General features: G+C 40.7%; 1 protein-coding gene across 4 annotated transcripts in view; it reads right to left on the bottom strand.

Moving 5' to 3' along the window:
* The window catches only part of TBX15 (T-box transcription factor 15), a 115,065-nt gene that overhangs the window by 60,912 nt on the left and 33,429 nt on the right, over nucleotides 1-20,724 (bottom strand). The window contains exon 1 of one of the 4 annotated variants that reach the window (XM_003933532.4): nucleotides 8,410-14,142. The exons of the other annotated variants lie outside the window; for them this stretch is intronic. Coding sequence (XP_003933581.2) covers nucleotides 8,410-8,689 — 280 coding nt within the window. The 5' untranslated portion in view covers nucleotides 8,690-14,142. Of the gene's footprint in view, nucleotides 1-8,409; nucleotides 14,143-20,724 lie in introns of those variants that run through there. 4 annotated transcript variants of the gene reach the window in all.

Below are 20,724 nucleotides of genomic sequence, written 5' to 3'. Positions count from 1 at the left end.
CATTACTACAGTAAACGAAGTGCATTTATTCTTGTGGCTCTGCTACTGATCAGCAGTGGGATCTTTAAAAGTTTCTTTGATTCACTTGGCCTCAGTTTCCTTATCTTTAATATATGGTGATAATAAGGTATCTTTCTGTTAAAAAACAGTTATATCTTTATGATAAAGCATAATGTAAAGCTTCTATTGATAATATTACTGACTTTGGACAATGAGATGAATATAAGCTCACAAGAACTATCACAAAGAGTTAATAGTCAACATTATAACTGAGCTCTTACTATTTGTCAGGCACTCTGCCAAGGCTGTACATGTATACCATCATTTAGTACACACAAGCCTAAGAGTTGTTATTATTACTATCTCCATTTTATAAATTATTGATGCCAGAGACCAGGTTACATCCATTCTACTACCTAAGGATTTCTGGCACACAAGACTGCCTTTAATTCCATTTTTATGCCACCAAATATTTCTGTTTTGCCTTGACTAGGTTACATATTAACGGACCAAGACAAATAAAACAGGTTCTTGCTCTGAAGGAGCTCACAATCTGGTAGAAAGGACATAGAAACTGTTAAAGAAGGTTGACTATGATAGGAACTCCAACAGAGGTAGGGGTAAAGTGTTGAGGGGCTTTGAAGAGGAAGAAAGTCAATGATAAGAGGATTGAGACGACTTTATGAGGTAATATTTGAATGTGGTCTTGAAATAGAAGTTGAAAATGAACAAGTAATAAAACGATGGGGAAAGAATTTCATGTAGTAGGAATAACAATGATTAAGGATTTGGAGTTTTAGAGAATTACAAACAAACTGGTATGTCAGAGTTTAGATTGTGTAAAGAGAGAGGGGATGTAAGATAAATGATGAAGGTGGAAGGCCAGGTTCAACTCCACTAAATGACTACGTATTGAGCATTTACTATGTGCTAGTCACTCTTCTCTTGGGACATCAGGGAACAAATGAAAATTTATGGCTGAGGATCTTGGGTAACAGAATACGGAGTTTATATTTTATCATCGTCATACTAAAGCTTTCTTTCACATGCAGGTAATGATAGTTCTGTCTGGATATATTTTTCCTAATAATAAATAATTTATAATCTTTGTATTCAAATAAGGATTCAATCAAGGTATACATTTCTAACAAATAGTTTAAACCACAGTCCCCTTAAATGCCTAAGTACTATATTGGCAGGACCTTGGGTGGCAAGTGACAGAAACTCAAACTTCAAAAAAAAAAAAGGTGGTAACGACTTATCGTGTGAGTGGGGAGAATTTTTTATGGATTTTCTAAGTGGAAAATTCAGAAATGGGATCCCTTTCAGAAATGCCTGGATAGAGAAGGTTGGAAAATGCCTAATAATTCTGTCATTCTCTCTCTTGTCACAGTATTGCTTTCCTAGATGTCATCTTCTTTCCCCATGAAGTGGCAAAGATGACCATTGACAGTTCTAGGTTTTGTTTATCTCTGCAAGATATAATAGTTATCATAGACATTCAGAATATGAATTCCATAAGCTCAGTTCAGTGCTTTGCCACGTCTTGTATAAATGATGCATGACTACCTGGTTTCAATGTGAAATGTGTAAGATGACTGTAAAGTCAGATTAGAGATGTAGAGTGTTCTGAGACTACATGCACAGTGCCATTTCTGTAAGACTGGACCTCAGCTGTCATATTTTCCCCAAGGAAGAAAAATAATTTGAAACAAAGGAGAAAAACACAACCCAGATGATAGACAATCCATTTTATTTTCTTTTCTGTCAAATACTGGTACACAACCACATTGAATGGTGTTTCCCACTTCTTGATCTAGTTTATCAACCCCAAAATCTCTAAAACCAAAACTCTCATGACTATCTCAGAGCTCCCAATCACAGAAGGGCAGTTATCAGAATCTGCAGTTATCAGAAACCCAGGCAGCCCTCTCTGTACCAGGAGAACATAAGTTCCTATTTCCAGAGGACCTCTGCAGTGGAAATTGGTTGTGGGCTATCAGATTTTATCCGGTAGCTTAGAGAAACCTGGTGATGTAACTTTTCATAGAGTAATTCTAAATATGGCAGAAGCGGAGCATTTGGCACTGACCTGAGTACGGACTGAGTTCAAATTTGATACCCAGTCCAGAGCTTCAAGGGAATGAACTATAACCCGGGTTGGATTAAACTAAAATTATGATGATAGCAAACACTCAAATGAGCCTGTTTGATGGCTTTAGTAATGGAATGGAGTCCCTGAGCTCTCCATGCCCTCTAAGTTCTATTTGGGAAAAGGGAGTAACCTGAAGCCTGCAATTCCCATGCCAATAACCCAATTAAGGAGACTAAAGGCACATCATATCTCCCCAGCTGCCTACAGCACTCCCCACCTAACAAGCAGCACCTCTCTCAGTGATACGTGAAACCACAGCAAGGACCCAAAGTCATCCCTGAGCTCAAAGCCTTTGAGAGTCTTTGCAAAGAAGTGGCAATAGTAATTTTTATATCTATTTCTAGTGAAGGAGACAAAGGCTCAATGTCATTAAAGGTTCAACCTCTGTTTTAAGTTATTTGAAAAACCTTCAGATTGCTTTCCACAGTGGCTGGATTAATTTGCATTCCCACGAACAGTGTACAAGTATTTCCTTTTCTCCACAGCCTTGCTAGCATTTGTTGTTGTTGTTTTCTCTTTTTAATAATAGCCATTCTGACTCATGTGAGATAGTACCTCACTGGGATTTTGATTTGCATTTCCCTGTTGATTAGTGATGCTCAGGATTTTTTTCCTACTTTTGTTTAGCCACTTGTGTGTCTTCTTTTGAGAACTGTCTGTTCATGTCTTTTGCCCATTTTTAATGAGGTTGTTTTTTGCTTATTGATTTGTTTAAGTTCCCTATATATTCTGTATATTAGGCATTTAACCAAAAAGACACATGTATTTGTATGTTCATTGCTGCACTATTCAAAATAGCAAAGACATGGAATCAACCCAGGTGCCCATCAATCATGGACTGGATAAAGAAAGTGTGGTACATATGCATGATGGCATACTATGCAACCATAAAAAATAATGAAATCATGTCCTTTGCAGCAACGTGGATGCAGTTGGAGGCCATAATCCTAAGTGAATTAACACAGGAGCAGGGCAGGCATAGTGGCTCATGCCTGTAACCTTAGCACTTTGGAAAGCTGATGCAGGCAGATCACTTGAGCCTAGGAGTTTGAGACTAGCCTGGGCAACACAGCAAAGCCCTATTCTTACTAAAAACCCAAAAATTAGCTGGGCCTGGTGGCACATGACTGTAGTCCCAACTACTTGGAAGACTGAGATGGGAGAATCATCTGACCCTGGGGGGTTCGAGGCTGCAGTGAGCTGTGATGGCACCACTGCACTCCAGTCTGGGCAACAGAATGAGATTTCATCTTAAAAAAACTAAAACAAAAACAAAAAACTCACAGGAACAGAAAACCCAGTATCTCATGTTCTTTTATAAGTGAGAGCTAAACATTTAGCACACTTGGACATAGATGTGGGAACAACAGACACTGAAGATTACCAGACGGTGGAAGAGTGGGGCATGGGCTGAAAAAATACCTAAAGGTGACTGGACTCACAACCTGAGTGAGAGGCTTTGCACCCTAAACCTCAGCATCACGCAATAGTCCCATGTAACAAACCTTCACAGCTACCCCCTAGATCTAAAATAAAAGTTAAAACATTTTAAAGTTGAAATTTCAGATAAAAGATGAAATTACAAAAAAGTTTGCTTTAGCCTAGAACAATATACAAAAGTTTCACCCTCCAGTGCTCCAGCATGTTTTGAAGCTGGAAACGAAATAAAAGGAAGAGAAGTAGCAAGCAAGTACTATATTAGGCACTTTATATACATTATCATCTCCTGCAATTTTCACAGAAACCTTTAAAGTAGGCATCATTGCTGCCATTTTATATAAAAGAAAACTGAGGCATGGCATGAATAAAAGGCTTCTCTCACATTATATAACTGGGAGGTGTCAGAGTGGTAACTGAATTAATCTGACACTAGAGTTGATGCTCTTTTCACTATATTCTGTTGCCCACTTTTCGGAACTAGAATTGCAGAGCTGTGTGCCTGTCCTACTCTGAGCTCAGAAATGCAGAGTGAATACTCAGGCTGCACAATTAGAAGGTAGTGCCATGGAAATTAAAACTGTCAGTTTTTTTGAGAAAGGAAAATACAAACGAAGGTCTGATGGAAATTTTCCATCAAACGAAGGTCTGATGGAAAAAATTCAAGAATATTTTAGGTCTCTTCATCAACTTAACATTATTTAGTAAATCAGCACAAGTACAAAAGTCCTCTTTTGCTGTATTTCACTTCCTATCCCCAGTCCAACCTAGGAAAAAGATCCAAATAGGACAGACACTAAAGATTACTTTCAATGTCAAATCACCCTTTTGCTTTAGCCTAGACCAATAAGCAAAACATTAGAAGGTACTTGGAAGATGTCTGGGCTTTGAGAAATTTTTAATGGAAGCATTGAAAGATAGGGCAAGGCAGCTGAAGCAGGTCCTACTTGTGCAGAATTTGGTTTATTTAGGCTTAACTCAGGTCAGAGTGCAGGACTCAAAAGTTTCTGATGGTCTTAAGTGGGTATCTATGCTTGAAGAGAATTCATCTGATAATAATGTGTATAAAAGCACTTCACAAACAGTAAAGTATCAAATTAACATACAAGATTCTATGCCAATGACCAAGCGTATCAGAAAGACAAAGAAAAAAAAAATAAAGAACAAATATGGGTCCTGAATTTTCTAAAACAGTCCTAATTTCAAATATTTTATCTTATTCTTCCCACAAAATTAATATTTATGAGACCAATTTTTTTGTTTAGAAAATATTCCTGATGAACACACAGACAGTGCATAAATAGAATAATCCAAAATTAGCCACAAGCCACATGGAAATGTTCAAATGTAACTGAGTGGGCTTCAAGATTTACTAGTTTCCGGTGAGCAGCTGTCAACCCAGGCCCCTTCCTACAGCTCTTGGCATTTTTCCTGGGTGAAGCGATATATTAACTCATCCCCAAGGCACTTTGCTCTTTGCCACCACTACTTCCAACCTCCCACCACCACCTCCGTCGCCCGCCACTGTCATAGCACCATTATATATCTGCCATTGTGGTCTTTTAATTTCAGTGACGTGAAAAGTGGACCTTTCTCCAAAGGCCCTACAAGCATTTGCTTTATACCTTGTTAGAATGTTCCCACGGAGGACCAATACATAACTGAATTCATGCTGATGTACTACAGTGGAAGAACAAAGCAGCCAATTTCTAAACAAGTGTAATTTAACTATAACCTCTGGAGAGAGTGCTCCTGGAAGTGGCAGTTTCAAAGATGTAAATAGGATAGACATTTGAGCACAGCCAGGAATGCCCTTCAAATGATCCCAGGAGACCACCAACTACACCAAGTTTAAAATCTACCTGACTCACCAGGCAAACATAGAAAACCACCCTGTTTAGTAAATATAACATGGCTGACAACAATGTAACAACCTCTCCAGTAATCTAAATTCAACCATTCAATCAATCATTCATTTGTTCAGCAAATAATATTCATTTTCCAGCCTGGGCCTGGCTATGTGCTAGGTGTGATTAGGGGCACAAAATTGAATAAGAGATGATCCATGTCCTCAGGAACTTATACAATCATTTAGGAAGAGAGAATAAGTCCATAAATAAGTCTAACGAAAATATAACAGTCAAAATCCACCACAGCACACAGCACACAGCACAGTGATCTTAGGATCCAAATCTCTCCTGTTTCCAACCATCTAACCTTAAGTAAGTTGCCTAACTTCTTAAGCCTTAGTTTTATCATTTGCAAAATGTGGATATTATTCATATCTACTTCGTGAAACTTTTCTGAACTATTAACAATGTGCATGTGTATGTGGATTTGTATTAATACTTTATGAACAAAAAAGATCCTGACACATGAATGCTACTTTTTCTTAGAAAAATTAACAACAGGATTATATGGGAATATTATCTAAGCAAAATAGCAACAAGATTCTATGGGAGTTTAGACATGAGAGAAAATCTCTCCCAGCTCAGGGATCTTTTCTGGGTGTAATTAGGATACGTCTGTGAGATGCAAAGGCGGAAAGCGGGAAGAAGGAGAAGGATCTTCCAGGAAAAGAGAATTTTGTGGTAGAGGCATGGCAATAAAATCTACCAAACATATTTAGAGAACAGCAATCTATGTAATCCAGACCACATCTGTTATTCCTCTTGTATCCTCAGCACGTGGATAAGTGGCACCTATGATGCACTCAATAAAATGTTTTTGTTGAATGAATTAATGAATGAAATGCTGTAGGTTTAGCAAAGTAAGAGAAGAAGATATCGTCAGAGAAGAGCTGGGCGGGTAGGCTGGAGCTGAATGCAGAATCTTGAATGCTATTCTTGTCATCTTCTTCCAGAAGACAAATATATCTCTAGTAATGAGGTGTCTTAATTGCATGACATGTTCCCAATGAAATCCCTATTAAATCCCAGGTCACCTCCTGACATCATAACCTGAACTATTGGAATCCTACCAGCTTTTCCTTGCATGACTGTGAGCTGTGTCAAACTGATTGGCAAGGTCTGACCCAAAGTCTTTCAGAGGTTTCAACTGAGTTCAAACGGTTCAGTCACTTCTGTGAGTAGCCCTCAAACACCTAGAAGATGCTCAGATACTAACTCTCCTGCACATTAACCTAAGAAGAGAAGGTGCTTACAGTCATGAGGATAAAATAGGGAAAGAATCAAGTTCTTCTACAAATGCTAGAGCTAGTAATGCTAAGGGAGAGATAGTGAGGCAGAGGTTCCTCCTTCAGGAACAGAATGACTCCTGTGCCCACCAGCTCCCCTACACCTCCACATTCACTGCTGTCTACAGTGAAATGTGGTTTCCAGAGCTGCTGAGAAGTAAGGAAAAATATCACAAACATTCTTTAGAATTCCACAGACCCAGATGTGTGACTGGGCAAGCTGCTTAACCTTTCTGAGCCAATTTCTTCCTCTAAAATGGAGATAGTGGCTACCATGTGTCACGGTGAAGCTCTTGGCACAAAGTGGAAATATACTTAATATAATTCTTTCCATGATTTGGAACAGGGGATAGCCATAAAGGTTAGGTCTTTTCCCAGTCACTTCCCTGTCCATATCTGAGAGGCAGAAAGAAGGCTTTCAAATGAAGAAATAAAACTCTCACTAAGGAAAATGTAAAATGTAGAGTAGGGAAAGCTCACATGATGAAAATATTTCAGGACCTAGAGCAAAACCATCAAAACTGAATGCTATAGGAGAAATGGGGAATAGGCAGAAAGAGGGAAAGGCAGAAGAAGCAATGAAAATGCCATGTCAGAAAGCCTGTTTTCATGTGGGTCTGCTTGAGTGATGCTCTCCTGGTCCACAATGGCTGGCACACTCTCTGAGAAAGAAAGTGGTAAGATCTAAAGGAAGAGAGAAAACGTAGACCACTAAGAAGAGAGGTATATTGGGTTTTCAATAAGGAAAATGGGCCACAGAGCAAACTCTCACCTTGAACAGAGAAGCAGAGAGAGCTATCGAGGCTGAAGAAGCTGCCAAAGGCACTGTTCCATGGGAGGTGGAGAGCTGGGAAGCTGCAGGGAGCCCTGACTGCTGGTGGATAGCCTTGTCAGAAACACCCACCTGGCTCAAGATAAGAAAAACGCACTGGGGAGGCAGAAAAAATCTAGTACCGAGGTGAGACTCCCAGGGAGCATGAACAGGAGACCCGAAAGGCATTTTAACTGTATTTTGAGACTTAGACAGGGAGCATGCCCAGTGCCACTCACCCAGAAGTATGAGAGAGAAGAAATGGACCCAAGTCTTTCCTATCCAAAACGTAGCCTCATCCACCATCCCACACCACCTTCAGAAACCCTAAAATCAAATGTTTTAATGGCAGAAGTGTTCACTCTTGGGGCACAGGACAATTATTGAGAGTGAAATCATTGAGTGTCTTTATATTTACAATTCACCAAACCCAGATTAAGATGATTGCAAAACTTAGAATCCTATCCTCACATCCCAAGTCCCCAGACCCTCCAGGAAAAGCCATCCTCCCAAGTCTCTCCTTTCTTTTTCCTCTACAGCTCTTCCCGAAAGGGAATGTGTTATCAAAGGATGCTTACCCCAGGGTGAATTTTTTATGATGGCCAAGAAAAGGAGGGTGGGGTGAGGCAAGGAATTGCCTTACACTGTCATCTGTGTAGAAGGCTGGTTTGGGAATCCAAAAGTGAACATGTTATTCTTAACTCCATTCCCGACTCCTTGAGTCATTCTGACCACGTCACTTAATCCCACTCATTCCACGACCAACACCTTGGCTATAGCAAGCCTCTGATTTTCCCCAGGCCTACCTACCTTGAAGGGTCAGAATGACCCTTGAAGAGACAGTGTCCTTCAAGCGTGTCAGCAATTCAGAAACTGACAGCTTCCAAAATAGCTGGTGTGTTGTTGAGTGTCTGTTGCCTTCTGAAGGAGTGGTAGTGTCACCGAGACAGCTGGATTTCCTTGCCAACGTTGCTTCTACCCTCCTCCCCACAAGACTCTGCTCTGCTTCTCCCTGTCCCTGCCTAGGAAGACTTTGAGCCCAGGGGCCATGGCATTTAAGCACTGTCAGAGTTCCCACTTCAATTCCCATAGTGGTGCCAGTTCAGCATCTGTCATGATGACCCAGCCTGAACTGTATTTAGAAGCTTGGACGTGGCACCATGTTCCAGCCCATCTCAGAGTGACAGGAGATTTCCTGAGCACCTGGACTAGCGATTCAAACACTCCTCCTCCCAGGGATTGGGGGGTCAAAATGACTTTCGTCTGCTGGTCCGTTTCCTTCTTAGGATGGTGTCCTTCTGTTATAGGCCCCTTCTCAGAGTCAATCGCCATCAATGCTATTACACAATGCTGTTTAAAAATCCATACTTTTGATAAAGCTTGCAATACATGCCAGGGGAAAGACAGGAGAATAGGAAAGTCAGTCAGCAAATGAGTTTACTACTCTGTTCATGGGCTATTCTTACAAAGATAAATTTCCCTGAAAACATATCCTGGGAGTGTTCAGAACCTACCAGATATTGCCAGTGAATAGAGAGAGCCTATCTATATCACAACTCAGTGGAACAGTGTATACAGGAATTCACTTCATCTTCTTGGTAGCATTTATACCAGTCTTGAAAGCAGCATGCCAGAGTCCCCCCAAAATTATAGGTTAGTTCTGGTTAGTGGTTAAAAAATTAAGTCCATTTATTTACATATTAATATTACTCTCCACCCAGACAGGCAGACTGATAATTATATAACACTAGTCAGGTGATCTATAAGTCTTGAGGGTTACTGCACACAGAGCAGGTCTAGGCCCTCCATCTGATAGGTCACAGGACAAAGAAAGGCTTTTCTCAATTGACCCCAAACTCTCTACCCCTACTGTCCCTAACCAGACTTCCATGGAGACACCCTGTCATTTAAAAAGCATCAGCATTTGGCCTCTCCCATTCCTGGGCAAGAACCCAACACTCTGAGAGAATGTGGTTTTAGGATCATGGCATCTAATCCATTCAAGGATTATTTTCCCCCCCTGCCGTTCAGATGGGTGTGTTAATCATCACCTCTCTTTGTTCTGTAATAAATTCAACCCTGGCCTCTCTGCATCACTGGAGTTTAAAGATGGCATTTTGACAGGTCAGATACTCAGAGTCAATGGACCACCAACCAGTGAAAAATCTTTAAGTACTTTTAGGAACATGTGGAAGTAATTTTTTCCAAGAATTCACAAGTCTGGAGGATAAGATCTTATTGATGGCGTATGAGCTGTTGTATATATTAAAGTATTACTTTATATACCATATTCTACATATAATCAACATTGATTTAAGAGTGAAGGCAGATATTCCTTTATATACCAAGTACTACACAAATGTTATCAAATGCAATACAATAAACTATATAATGTATACAATAAAGTATACAATATATAGCATCTTTTAAAAAGTAAGGCGAATAAAACTGTAAGTGAACGTGCAATGAATACATGTTTAAAATGCAAATGCTATAGGCTAGGAAATGTCATAGATATCAGAATATTTTATATGACACTGGCTATACATGTACATTTTAACTACAGTCATGGTTTGAGATGAATTTTTTCATAAAGAAAAAATTTATTATACAAAATATTGATTTCTAATTATTTAAATGAAGAGGTTTCTAAAGTCAGTGGATAGGCTTTAGAGGTTTACAAGTCACTCAAAATGATAAGTTAAATTTGCGAAAGCTTGTGTTTTTCTGGGGAGGAGATGCATGGGATTTATGAGGTTCTTAGAGGAATCTATGACTTTAAAGGACCTTAAGGACCACAGTGGTCTGATAGGTTTTCTTCAAGTGTAATAAACATCCATCTTTCCAAGCTCTCTTCTGCTGTAACAAAATGCATTTTCCCTCAGCCAGATATTTACAATGAAAGAAATATTCAAAAGAACTTGACACAGAATACTAATGGTACATCTTAACAAAAATATATTTTTATCTTTATTATGAAGAAGGAGGAGTTGTGTTTCTCTATGTAGTAGTGAATCTTAAAATGGCCATATTGAATCTTTTAAGATAAAAGATAAAATCATTTATCTTAAAGATAAATGATTCTTTATCTTCCATTGATCTGTTCTTTAACCCCACATACACGTATATATAAGCAGAGTAAATTACAATCCATATTCATCTACTTACTTGGGGAAAGTAGATGAATGATACATTATTTTTAAGTGAATGAAAACGTGGCTTTTCCTTTGGCCTTGCTGCTTTTACTCTGGCCCTCTTTTCCCCTGTCTCCCAGGAAAATATTAGTGGCACAGGAACCCCAAGCTCACCGGCGTCTTTCTCCTTACGTATGCCAAAAGTTTGCACCGCAAGTCTGCTGTTGTGAGACATGCAATCCAGTCTACTTACTGGAGATGTGCTCTTAGTCAGTGGTCCCCAGATCTCAGAAGAAATCCCTCTACCTCATGACCTCTAAGGCAATGTCTGTGTCTGGCACTGGGGCTGAGAGGCAGCTCCCCAGGGAAAGCTGGACACAGTGAGTCAGTGAGGCTGCCCCCGGTAGGCCTGCCAAGGCTTTCCCAAAGGCTATGGCAACCGAGCCTGCCCATGAGAAGAACATTTTGGTGAGCTCAGATTGTTTGCTACCAAGAACCTCTTTGCCCTCACAGCTAAACATCTATTTTTACCACACTGTGACACTACAGACTCTCTGCTGTCATTACAGTGAATAATAAATACAGTCCTAACTTGGTATGATTTGTCATTTTATGGTGAAAGGAACCCTGGATTCAGAATCACAGGGTAGGCGTGTTAGTTCTGGTTTGGAATCAGAAAGCAGGAGGGTGAGTCCTGATTCTGACTCTACCTAGAGATGTGACCTTGAGGAGCCATTTAACCCTGTGGCACCTCAGTTGACACATCTGTGAAAAGTGGAGAAGAAATCCTACTGTTTATCCAATTCGAGGAGGCACAAGCAAAGTAAAATAATGCAGATGACAGCATTTTGTAAAGTATAAAGTGTCTTATGAATGTAAGTTATCAGCACTACATTTAATTCTTTAGCCCGCGGAGATTTCTCAATGTGCTCTAAATACCATGCTTAATCCATACTTGCTAGATCCATGCAGTACCCCTTAGAGATGAGGAAACTGAGACTTGGGGCAGCAAAGTGGTGAAGTGAGAAGACCTGTTTGCTGAGAGCCTGGATTGTCTCCTCAATCTCGTTCATGCCTCCCCCAGCAGCAGCACTTCCTTACTCTTGCTGAGCAACGATTTCCTCATCTTTAAAATGGAGATGTTAACTGCTTGCTCCTAGGAGACAAAGATCTAGACAAAATGACCATCCCAGCTTCTCTTTCCATGATCTGTGAATCTGCAAGATGTGAGCAAGGTCATGAGTTAATCTTGTGCTGGAGGGTTTCTCAGCCAGGTGTGCAGCCCAGTGTGCTGACCAACAGACCCTATTCGTTCCTTTGGTTTCTGCAGCACAGCATCTGGCCATCTCCAGAGTGGTGATTCACCGAAGGATCACGGTACAGTCAGGGTCTCTATCATGCTAAGTGGCTTTTCCTATATTCTGATTCTCTGTTAAGAAAACTATGTGGCTACTTTTCACTGATCAAGCAAAATAGCTCATTTTATCATGGGCAGTCAGGGAACATCTTTAAAAGTCCAGCTTACAGTCCATACCAAGAGACTGGCTCTATCACATAGCCTCTTAGGCTGCAGGATAATTAGTATAACCAAATTGTTCTAATTATTATTAGCACAAGAAGGCTTTGCTCGACCCAATGGAAAACTGTTCTGGGGACTGTCCCTGTGGGATTCTCAGACCAGCAGCAGAGCTGGCCTTCCGCTCCTTCCTAAAACAAAAGCGAGCCCCACAGACACATCGGGTTTTACATGAAGTTGCTCAGCTTCTCTAGGGCCCAATCTGCCTGTCTCTTTTCCCCTCTGGGCCTCAGTGCAGTTCTTCTCTCAAAGCATACCTCACTTCGCCTTTACCCCACAGAGTCACTGTTATGGCAGGACTCAATGTCGACAACCTTTTTTCAACTCCACAAGGAAATACCTAATGAAAGATCTCACTCTTGATCCCCATTTCTCAAAACGATCTTCTGAAACATGCTGCTTATTGCCTCAGAGGAAGTGACTTCTCTTCCCTCCAGAAAGACCCTACCATGGTTTGAGCTGTGATCGCACATCTGAATTCAGTTCACACAAGATAAATATTATTATTTATAGGCAAATGTTCCGCTAACTCTGTCCTTAGGAGAAAGAAGGTAACATGTTTCTTGTCATGCTCCTAAACTACCTATGAAAGACCTCCTTCTTGTCATTATCTACAATTTAACTATGAGTCAGTGTGGTGTGAACCAAAAAAAATACAGCCTCTTAGGAAGGGAGAGCAAATGAGTTTCAACATGCATGTCAACTCTAGCCATTTGAATGTGGCATTTGAGAGCCTGAAATTCAGAAGCATGAGGCCCAAACTCAAAGGAAAGAGTACCTACCAGATTGATTAGTCATGTCTTTCATGGACACAAGAGTAGGGAATAGCAACATATGTGTTATATATTCATTTTCATATTATTTCTAAGATCTCCACTGGAATGCTGTTTTGCACAAATTGTCACAATATCCTTCTTACCTGCTTTCAGGAAATAAAGATTATTGTGGCATTGTTCGGATTTTATGTTATTCTTTCCAAGTGGCCCAGATTTTCCAGAGGCATCTGAGAGGCCACTAATCTCTCCTCTCTAGAAATAAGGTCATCATGTTAGCAAACTTCCTCTGCTCCGACACAGTTGTGGTTTTAATGGAGAACTAATGTCTTCATCAGTATCTGTGCTATTTCACACTTCATTTCCTCCCCAACTCTTGGATGAAAACCATCCGGTCCTGGTGATTTACTTTGTGGGAGTTTCTTTCAAGTTTGTTGCCTTCTCCAGGGATGTCACGCAAGCATTTTCAGGGCTCCAGTTGGGAAGCACCCAGCCTTGAAACATCAGTGTGTGATCAAGTCACTCACGAAAGCCAATGTCCTTGGCAGGGACCTGGCCGTGAGGCCCCTTAGCCGAGGCCCTTGAGACTGAGGATAAGAGAAGCAGCTGCTGCTTTTCCTGCCTTTCTGTCAGCACTGGTTCAGTGGTCAAGGTGGTCCAGATTGCCAGGACCCCGAGAACTGGGAACACATGGGAGGAAAACACAGACACTCTGAACTCAGGATCCACTATTCAGGTTGTCTCTGGATCTCTCAGTGAGTTTCGCAAAAATCTCAAAACAATCTTAAAGCAAAAATAGTCTTAAACTTATTTTATATGCTCCATAGTTGTAGCCATAACCCAATCCAGATTCTCCAAGACAGTACTTACTTCCCTTCCGTGATCCTCAAGACACATTTGCATTTAAAATAACCTATCTACTACTGTCTGGCTTGAAACATCAAGCTCCTAGCATGGACACACAGTACATACCTTACTTTTATTCTTTTTTTTTTATTGCATTTTAGGTTTTGGGGTACATGTGAAGAACATGCAAGATTGTTGCATAGGTACACACGTGGCAGTGTGATTTGCTGCCTTCCTCCCCTTCACCTATATCTGGCATTTCTCCCCATGCCATTCCCCCCCTAACTCCCTACCCACCGCTGTCCCTCCCCTATTTCCCTCCAACAGACCCCAGTGTGTAGTGCTCCCCTCCCTGTGTCCATGTGTTCTCATTGTTCAACACCCGCCTATGAGTGAGAACATGCGGTGTTTGACTTTCTTCTCTTGTGTCAGTTTGCTGAGAATGACGGTTTCCAGGTTCATCCATGTCCCTACAAAGGACATGAACTCATCGTTTTTGATGGCTGCGTAATATTCCACGGTGTATATGTGCCACATTTTCCCTGTCCAGTCTATCATATACCTTACTTTTAACTTGATAAAATTCTGGCTACATGACACACCTCAGAGAAGCAAATAGGGAGGGTGAAGGAAGAAATTATAAAAGGCTGCTCTTCAGGGTCAGAAGGTACCTATCTTCATGGTAATAGTCATATACTCTCAGGGTCTAGGCATATGTGACATGTGAAGGAGAGATTTCTCTGCTGCTTTGAGGCCTCTGGCTTCATTGGGGTAGGCTCTTGTCTGACTTGTGCTCCATTGAGAGGGGACAAACACAGGATTGAGGATGCAGGACCGAAGATGAAGCCAGCTCATGCTGAGCCAAGACTCATTGACGTAAAGAGGAGCTCTTTCTTCATGCATCCTTGGGGACAGGCCATATGATGTGGCCTCATCTTTGGCCTTAAATGTAGTTTAGATGAGGACAAGAGCCATGTTAGACCATTAAAGTATCTCCCAATTAGCAGATGAAGAAAATATATAAGCACTTTCCCTGAGAGCAACTTCCAAGTACAGGGCCAGGCTGAGGCCTCCCCAGAGAAGCCTGTTGCAGTGGTACTGGACGAGGTGCCTGACCTCTCACGTGGTTTTGTTTTTGCTCTTCTGTTTCTTAAATGAACATCTGATATTCATACCTTGTAAGTACAGGCCTTTACTATTCTCCAGTAGGGAAAGCTTAACTCAGAATGTCAGCTATATTTCAAAGACCGTCACAAACAAGGAAGAAAAAAAAAAACCAGCTTCAGTTCTCAAGCTTGCCAGTATGAAAGCACAATATGCATCATATTTCTCACTGGAGGATCAGGTGGGTCAGTCCAAATATCAGAGCATGATCTTGGTTCCTTATCAAATGGGGCAGTGAGGATAAAAGAAAAAAGTCCAACACGCCACTATTCACTCTGAAAAGACACTGGCATCTTCTGCCCCCCAAAGAACAATGCACAAGAACAATTTTCATACTGCAACAAATTTAAAGTTTTAAGAACAGATAGAATCATTACACGATTCAGATGCCACGTAGCTATCTATAAAAAGAACAGGATATGCCAGAAAACAAACTGCAAGCAATGACTACATCTTTAATGTCATAAAATACCTGGCTTGAAATAAATTTCCTTGACAGGAAAAAAAAGATTCTTCGTATCAATGATTAGAAATGTTCAAACTCCAACTGTCACAAGGATAGCAAAATCATGAGAAAGGAGTTTCCCTCCTAATGTAAAGACATTTCCCCTAATTGGCTCAGCATTCTAAATTTTTGGAATACACAGGTAGCAGCTAACATGCAATTTCCATAATTAGAAGCAAAGACATTTGTTCTGAGCCCAGGGCAGGAGAGATGAGAGATCTGTGAAGTTCCAGGCCCTGGTCCTTCCTCTTTTGTTGGCAAGGTGTCCAAATGGTTCTTGAGTTCTCCTTGGCAATCATTAAAGGTCACCTGCCACAACCACAGCGCCTTTTACTACTTTGCCTTATGCCCTTGGTTGCAACATCCCATTGTTCCTGATACCAGGTGGCAAAACCTAAAGGTCACCATTAACCTGGGCCAAAATTGCTTGCTCCCATATCTGCCAATTCACACCACACACTCGAAAAGTCACCAACTTGATGTTAGTGCCCTAGACCACATGGGCCCTACTGCTTCTCCACAGCTATAGCCCCAACAAGGTTACGTCCCTTCCCTGTGGCACCCCTGGGCAAGGCTGGAAGGGCCCTGTTCCTGCCAGTATTCAAAATCTGAATGTGACTCTCATCAGTGCCTTCAGCTTGCAGGAATGCAGGGTTGCAGTGGAAGATGATGTAAATACAATTGACTCTTGAACACCAAGGGTTTGAACTGTGCGGGTCCACTTACACGTAGATCTTCTTTTGCCTTCACCATCCCTGAGACAGCAAAACCAACCCTCCTCTTCCTCCTCCTCTTCAGCTACTCAACGTGAAGACAGTAAGGATGAAGACCCTTGATGATTCACCCTACATGATTCACAGTACATGTATCTTCTCTTCCATGTGATTTTCTTAACACTTTCTTTTCTGTAGCTTACCTTATTGTAAAAATACAGTATATAATAAAAATATGTGTTCACCAGCTGTTTATGTTATTGGTAAGGCTTCCAGTCAACAATAGGCCATAGCAGTTAGGTTTTGGGAAAATCAAAAGTCATATAGAGATTTTTGGCTACACAGAGAGTCGGCACCGCAACCCTCACATTCTTCAAAGGTCAATAATATAGAAGTGAAAATTTAGAAAAAAATAATTTTCTGTCCTTAAAATCAACCATGTCTTCAGATTCAAACCAAGACTCTAAATTCTCAATTATTTTAAGTGTGAGTTCTCATCTCACTCAGTGTCCTCACTGAGCATCAACAGTCTTACACCCACTTTTTTATAAGGCATTTTACAATCCAGGGCCAACCATCAGTTCCCGGCGTCTAATACCTCCCTCTCTTGGGCAATCTGCCCTAACATAGCCCTAAATACCTACAGATGCCCAGACTAGGTGCCCACATAAAGTATGGCTGAACCTCCCAAGTGGGCTAGCCATAATAGATTTGAGCAGCAGAATAATGGTGACTTTCTGGCTCAGAACACTGACTTTTTTCTTCGGCCAAAAAAACTACATTAGGAACCACAAGAGACAGAAATCAAGTGTTTATTTTACTTGAAATTATGCTATCTCAGAAAACGAAGCACAGGAAACCACCAGGAAAAACTGTCATCAGCCAAGGACCTTTAGCACTTGAAGAAATGGTGTATCCCGTATTTAGACCAAGCCTCTTAACGCAGAATAAAAATAGGAAGAGATAGCTTGAGGAAAGAGAGGTGCTTCATGTTTTTTAAATATATAAACTCAATACTGACATTTTTCCATGTCGCCAAAAACTAGTTTCTGGAAAAAGAAAAAAAAAAAAAAAAAAAAAAAAAAAAAAAAAAAAAAAAAGCTATGGCCAGCTAACAATATTCTATTTAAGATTTGCTTTTGTGACTAAATTAATTAAGGCCATTGGTAGTTTTTCCGACTAATGATTATTTTTTTTGTTGTACTCTGAACCTTACCCTCATAAATGAGTCACTGGAGTTTAATTTATTCTAAATTCTATTTTTTATTTTAACCCTTATATCACCTGATTTAGTCAGTCAGCCAAATATAAAATACAACATATAGTATAAATACAAAATATATTATACAAATAAGAAGAGACAGATAGAGTCTTGGCAAATTCAAACTGCCCTACATCCCCAAGAGAAACAGGGGATCCTCACTGTTCTACTCATCCCCACCCTCCCACACTGGTCCTTGGGACCCTCAGAGCCTCACTCCACTTAGAAAGAAAGGTAAGAAAGACTTACTCAAAGTTCCAATTATAAAACACATTTTAAAGTGAAGTTCCACTGTTTCACAGCTCACACGATAATATTTCAGAGAGGTGGGAATGGAAGTGAGATGAGGAAGGCCATGTGCCTGTAATATGTTTGTTACACATATGGGAATTATCTGAAACCCGTGTCTTCCTAACCCAGCACCAACAGTTTATACACAGCATTGTTCCAAATTTTTTGTTTAAGTTTATTGGTTTCCACCTCAAGGAACTCAACAGTTCTCTTCACTACACAACATTTTTAGATGAATAGTCTTTTGGTCTCTATTAGGCATTATTTCAGCATATCTGAGTTAGTTTTAATAAACAGTTTGAAATGAATGGTCAGGGAGTTGTCTTTATTTGGAGATGGAGTGAACTTAACGGCAATATTGTAAGCTATCTATAGCGCCCTTTGCCTACCCTTCTAAGTTCTTATAATCAGACCAGACCAAATGAAGCCAAGGTTCTATCCCTCAAGAATTGTCACATGACAGTCAGGTGATCATGGGAGAAACACAAATCTTCACGTGGACACTTGGAGAGGCATGATTCTCAATAGCTTCTTTCCAGTTGGCTGTCAAAGCCTTCTTCTTCCACCACATGTAATCAAATAAAACGGTAATAGGAAGACCAAACATCACAAATCAACAGTCAGATGGACCTCTGGAGACCAAGGAACGCTAAGGAGTTTCCGTGTTTGGCTGGGCAAAGCAAGGATCAAAGGAAGCTTGGAGTGGGTGCAATATCACAGCCCTGGAACAGAGGTCAGGTATTTGGCCTTTTCCTGGCTTCCAATGATATTGAATACAACAGATAAATTAAGATCAAGGCACAGGGCAGTTCTAAAAGCACCAGCCTGTCCCCAGGAGATCCCAGGAGCAGAGTCACCATGAGCCAGATCTTATCCTTACTTGGAGGAATGCCTGTCAACTTGAGGGTGGATTACATACAACAATGTCTAATCAAAAGCCCTACAACATGATCACAGAAGGAGGGAAACTCATCAAGAGCATTCACTTGGCCAAGGAAGAGATCCTAATTCAGGCACAGGCCAAAGTCAATGAAGTTCACTATGCTCCAGCTCCTGATTAAGCATATGCATGTGGAGAGATGATTTCCCAAAATAGCAAGGGAGCTGAAGCGCTTACGGGAAAATCTGACCCTTTCACTCAAGGCAAGAATGGCCTACCAGCAAATCCCAAAGACAGGAAATATTTCTGGGATAATAACTCAAACAGATATTCATTTTAGGCTGGTGGATTTCCCTAGTCCAACTGTTGGTTTCTACAACTGATGAACACAGGCATCCCAGCTGGAAGCACTGCCTGATTTTATAGGCCCTTGTTCAGCATATCCCTCAAGTTCCTCCAGCGCCTGTCCCCATGACAGAGAGGGAAGAGTTTCAAGCACTTCCTTGGCTGGAAGAATTACAATATATCAAGCTTCAGGTTTTATCAGGCCCAAGAATGAGACCCACAAAGGGAGTATGAAGAATGTAAATCACATTTCCAGAATTCCTCTTCCTGGGCGGCATAGAAGTCACCTACACAATATCCCTTTAGGGTTGCCAGGAAGGCCTCCCTTTACTTTTCTCTAAAATGGGCTTTTAAGTATACAGAAGCTTCCTTCTTAAGGGCTATCTGGCCCTGACATATGAACAATGTGATTTTAAAAAAAAGTTGTTGAGGATAACTGAACTCTGAAACTGCTGTAGTGATTTTGCTTGTACAAGGGAAACTGCAGAACCACCCAGGGTTATAAGATTAAACTAACACAGAAAAGCTTTGTACTTACACAAGTCAACATCTCACTGTATCTCCCATCTTACATATCCCAAAGCAGTTGGGGTTGTTCCAGAAAACCAATCAATCAATGAATAATTACTAAGCACATACAGTGGTGGATGCTAGTAAGAATAAATCAGGTCCCTGCTCCCAAGGCACTTACATTCTAGTGTGTAGACAGTGTGGAAATATAAAACTGTTCAGCCAGAAAAAAAAAACCCTGGCATGCTTTTCTGCTAGGCAAGGCTCTTTTTGCTAGAGTCTAGAAAAAGAGCTCTCAGAGCAACTTTACAAAGAGTAAGAAGAACTCCCTGCCCTAGCACCATTAGGAAGTGTAAAAAGGCAGAAAATTACATAAGGTCATCCTCTTCTGTTTCAATTCCCTGATCATATTCTAGGCTTCATGAAGTGCTTGTGTCCGGAAATTTAGTAAGATCCAAGGATTAGTTACAACATCCCACTCATCCCTACGTGTGTCTTATGGAGATTTATAGTTCAGGTATAAAAGATCATCTACCAAATAGTTCATCCTTCCAGGCAAGGTAAATGAGCAGTCTATCCTAGGTCTTCAAAGACCTCCCCTCTTAATGGTTATGAGCTGTGGGTCATGCCTGGCTTCTCTATCCATAACCTCCTCACATCTCTAATGAACAGGATTAGTGCCCCTTATAAAAGAGGCCCCAGAAAGTGGTCCTGACCCTTCCACTACATGGGGACACAGCTAGAAGGTGCTATCTATGAATCAGGAAGCAGGCCTTCACCAGACAGCAAATCCCAAACCTTCCAGCACCTTGATCTTGGACTTCCCAGCATCCAGAACTGTTAGAAACAAATGTCTGTTTACAAGCTACTCCATTCATGGTATTTTTTAATAGCAGTCTGAACAGACTAAGACTTGAATTGGAGCTTAAATCAGGCAAAAAAAAAAAAAAAATACTAGTAATGGATATTAAGACAAATGGTAAAATTTAAATACCAACTGGGTTAAATAAGAGATTATATCAATGCATGAGTGTCCAATTTACTAACAAATAGTTCAGAAAAAAATTAGGTATTTGTGTATAAAGGTTTATACACAAACACACACACAGATGGCAAATGGAACAAAA

The sequence above is a fragment of the Saimiri boliviensis genome, chromosome 11 (genome assembly GCF_048565385.1).
Source record: "Saimiri boliviensis isolate mSaiBol1 chromosome 11, mSaiBol1.pri, whole genome shotgun sequence".
Classification (NCBI taxonomy): Eukaryota; Metazoa; Chordata; class Mammalia; order Primates; family Cebidae; genus Saimiri; species Saimiri boliviensis.
Note: the sequence above shows the minus strand (reverse complement) of the source record. Positions and strands in the feature narration are given on the sequence as shown.